Source organism: Petaurus breviceps, unplaced genomic scaffold (genome assembly GCF_028583685.1).
Source record: "Petaurus breviceps papuanus isolate PSGF00001 unplaced genomic scaffold, PetGlider_PUasm1.0 90845, whole genome shotgun sequence".
NCBI classification, from domain to species: domain Eukaryota; kingdom Metazoa; phylum Chordata; class Mammalia; order Diprotodontia; family Petauridae; genus Petaurus; species Petaurus breviceps.
In genome coordinates, this window is record NW_027187359.1 from 13491544 (window position 1) to 13495219 (window position 3676).

At 40.5% G+C, this 3676-nt stretch overlaps 1 protein-coding gene across 1 annotated transcript in view; it reads right to left on the reverse strand.

Annotated features, from left to right (window-relative positions):
* CAPN14 (calpain 14) overlaps positions 1-1650 on the reverse strand; it is a 65223-nt gene extending 63573 nt beyond the window's left edge. Inside the window, exon 1 of the mRNA XM_069071814.1 lies at positions 1534-1650. Coding sequence (XP_068927915.1) covers positions 1534-1650 — 117 coding nt within the window. The remainder of the gene's footprint in view (positions 1-1533) is intronic.
* Between the last annotated feature and the right edge of the window lie 2026 nt (positions 1651-3676).

Sequence of the window (3676 nt, forward strand, 5' to 3'; positions counted from 1 at the left end):
TCTCTCTCTCCCTGTCTCTCTTTTTCATTCTCTTTATGTCTCTGCCTCTTCCTCTCTCACTCTCTCTGTCTCTGTCTCCCTACTATGTGAACATTTGTAACCAAATATGAGGAAGCATCCCCAAGTTATAAAGGCATATACACAGACTATGAAGTATCTTTCCTTGTGCCTTGTGAGCATGAACAAAAGTTTCTGAGGCTCAGTGTGGTGAGCAGATATGCAAGGTCTCCTGGGTTCAGCATTCAACACAAGTTCACCTCCTCCTTCCACAGTTCTGAGTCACCACCGGGGAGTTTCAAGGAACTCATTGTGAATGTTTCCCTCTGCGAAATTCTTCAGTACAAGGATATGCTTTGTACACAGTATTACAGAATCACAGACCTGGAGGGAGCCTCAGAGGCCATTTAGTCCAACCTGAACCTCCAAAAGAATTCCACTATGACATGCTTAACAAATGTCACCCCAACTTTGCTTGATAACCTACATTTAGGGAATGCCCACTAAAAAGAGGCTAAGACCAGCTTTAATTTTGGGAAGTTTTCCTTTACATCAACCCCAAATTTGCTACTTTCTGGCTTCCATGAAGTGCCCCTATTTATGTCCTCTGGGCTCAAACAGAGCTAGTTTAATCCCTGTAGGCATTATATCTATTGAGTCACCTCTTCTTCAGGCTAAATGCCCTCAGGCCCTTCATCATACTGGCTGCTCTCCTCTGGATTATCTCCAGGTTAAAAACTGGGACAATTAACTCTTTTGGCTCATGTAATTTACATTTATGATTTCTTGAAATATAGCTCTGAAAAAGACTATGTTAAAATTCATTGTGATTCAAAGCTGCTTGACAATGCCTTTAAACCCAAATCATTCTGGCTCTCATTGATTGGCCAATAATAGGCCCCAGCCCAAGTTTCTCTTGTTCATTTTTGGGTTTTGATGACTCAGAATGAGTATAAGTAGCAACTGTTTCTGTTCTAGCCAGAAACTGTAAGGGTCTCCCCTCCCAGATGGATTCTTTTATGAAGGCAAATTAGGCCATCTTTTGGCTCAATTCTTAGCTAGCCTTGCCTTAGATAAATTGAGACCTGGGAAAGACTTTAGCTTAAAAAGGTCAAGGTCCCATACTGCATGCTGGGCCATCACCGGTCGTCCTGACCTGTGTCTTGTCACTGGACTCTGATGATGCTGGAGGAGAGTGAGGCTGATGACTCTGCCCAGCTCTGCCTCGCTTAAATCTAATTCGCTTACAAGTCAAGACATCATCCTCTCAATGTTATTGGTCCTCTTTGAAAATGAAGGACAAACAAAAAAACAATAAGGTTATCGACTGGACACTTAATAAATGTTGGTGTGAGTACTCCTCCCACCGATGCACAGTACATCATCTCCCTAAGTTAGGAGATGGTCTTAACAAGTTACTGTGGCTGAAAAATGCCCTGCTCTACAATAAGCTTGGCTAGGCTGGTCCTTGGCCAACAAATAGACTGTCTATTTCCATGTCTACATGCCAAATCTTTCCATAATAATTGAACCTACCAGAACCTGTGTCCCACAGCCTTTGAGAACCCTGGGTGGCTTCCATGCCACCGTGAGTAAGGCACTATATATAGGCTGTCCTTCCAACCGCATATCACAGTCTGGGGCAATAGACATTGTCCATCCATTTTGCTTTTTCTGTTTGATAGTCAATCAACACTATTTATAGAGAGTATAGGTGTCATACAGTGGGTCAGTAATGTTCCAGGACTTGATGTCATCAGAACAAGGTCATCTTCAAACAGGAGAATCTGAAGGATCTCCCTATCTTTGTGGAATCTCTCTTGGACTTGGACTCTGCATTGAGTGTTCTCCATAATGGCAGTAAACATGTTTGGCGGCCCAGACATATAACAATAATAGCAGTCCTAGGGATGGCTAGGTAGCACAGTGAATAGAGCACCAGCCCTGGAATCAGGAGGACCTGAGTTCAAATCTAGCCTCAGACACTTAACACAAAAATATGTGACCTTGGGCAAGTCACTTAACCCCAATTTCTCTACCTTCTCTGCTCCAAAAAAAAAAAAAAGCAAAAAAAATAATAATAGCAGTCCTGATCTACAATTGCATTGGCATAGGAATCTTCCAATGTGAAGACTTCCTCCAGTGATGTAGTTTGGCAAATCACCTGTAACTTATACTCTTGGCAAATTTTCTCAAATACAGAGAGGTCAGGTGACTTGCTCGGATCCATAGCTAGTAAATTTCTGAGGCAGTACTTGAACCCAGTTCTTCTGACTCCAATGCCAGTTCTGTAAGTGTTATGATTCAGTGCCTTCCAATAATATAATACTAGTAGTTGATGTGGCACCCTAGGTGGAGAAAGGCTAACAACTTTGCACAGTTCTGTCTCTCTGGACCAAACCTCATGACCTGAATTTCTAGGTGACAATATGGGTAAACAGGCAGGTAGGTAGATAGATTGATAGATAGATAGGTAGGTAGATGATAGATAGATAGATAGATAGATAGATAGATAGATAGATAGATAGATAGATAGACAGGTAGACAGACAGACAAAAGCAATATTTATTTACAAGCCTGTTCTCCTTATTTCGCCTATTGGCTGGATTTGGGAAGCATTACTTTGAATCTGTCTTTGTGATGTTCTTCCTCTCACTTTGCTAATCCTCAAACCTGAATTTCTTCCATCAGCCCAAATGCTCTCAGGGACAGTGTCAGAAAATCTGAGTTGCTTGTAAACTCTTCCTAAACTTTCTGGGAATTCCTGTAAAAAAAGCCTCAGGAACAAATATTTTTAAATATGTTTTGACATCAACAGTTTCACCAGAGTCAGAATGTTAAAAAAAATTGATCTAAGAATGAGGATATTTTAACAGTTACTAGCCATGTGACCTTGGGCAAGTCACTTAACCCCAATTGCCCTCAAAAGGCAAAAAAAAAAAAAAAAAGAATGAGGATATTTTGCTGGCTCCTGCAAGAACCTGTCCTCCCTGGAATTTGATGAGGTAAGATCTTTGAAATTTAAACTCTTAGACTGTGGTTTTGTATCATCAAAGTATATGGGTTATTCAGCCAAACTTCAGTCAGTTCAGAAAAAAAAATGTCAAAAAAGGTCAAATCTTCCTCACTTACTGTTAGCTATGTGACTCTGGGAAAGTCACATAATCTATCTCAGCTTGAAATTCATCATCTGTGATGTAAACTGTGGATAATAATATTACCTACCTCCCAGGTCATTATGAGGCTTAAGTGAGCGTGTGTGTATATTATATACCATATGTATGCCTATGTGTATTATATATGTACACGTGTATATACATATGTGTACATTTTATATACATACATGTGTACTAAATAAGCTTTGCAAGCCTTAAAGTGCTTAAATAAATGTTTATTATATTGTTGCTGTTTTCCCATAGAAAGAGCCACATTGGAGTTTTAAAGAAGCCCATTCTGAATAAGTCTTTCAGGACAGAGACATCTCCCTTTGCCAGGGTGAAAAAAAAATCCCTAGAGAATACAACACAACAAGACAACACAAACACCCATGATGCCTAGTAGACTTCCCCAAGGACAGGACAGCCCATCTGGGAAAGCACAAAAAGGTGTGGCAGTTTGCCCTCCAATAGGCCACTTAGAGAGACCCTTCTTGCAAAACCCTAAACATTTCCTCCATCCA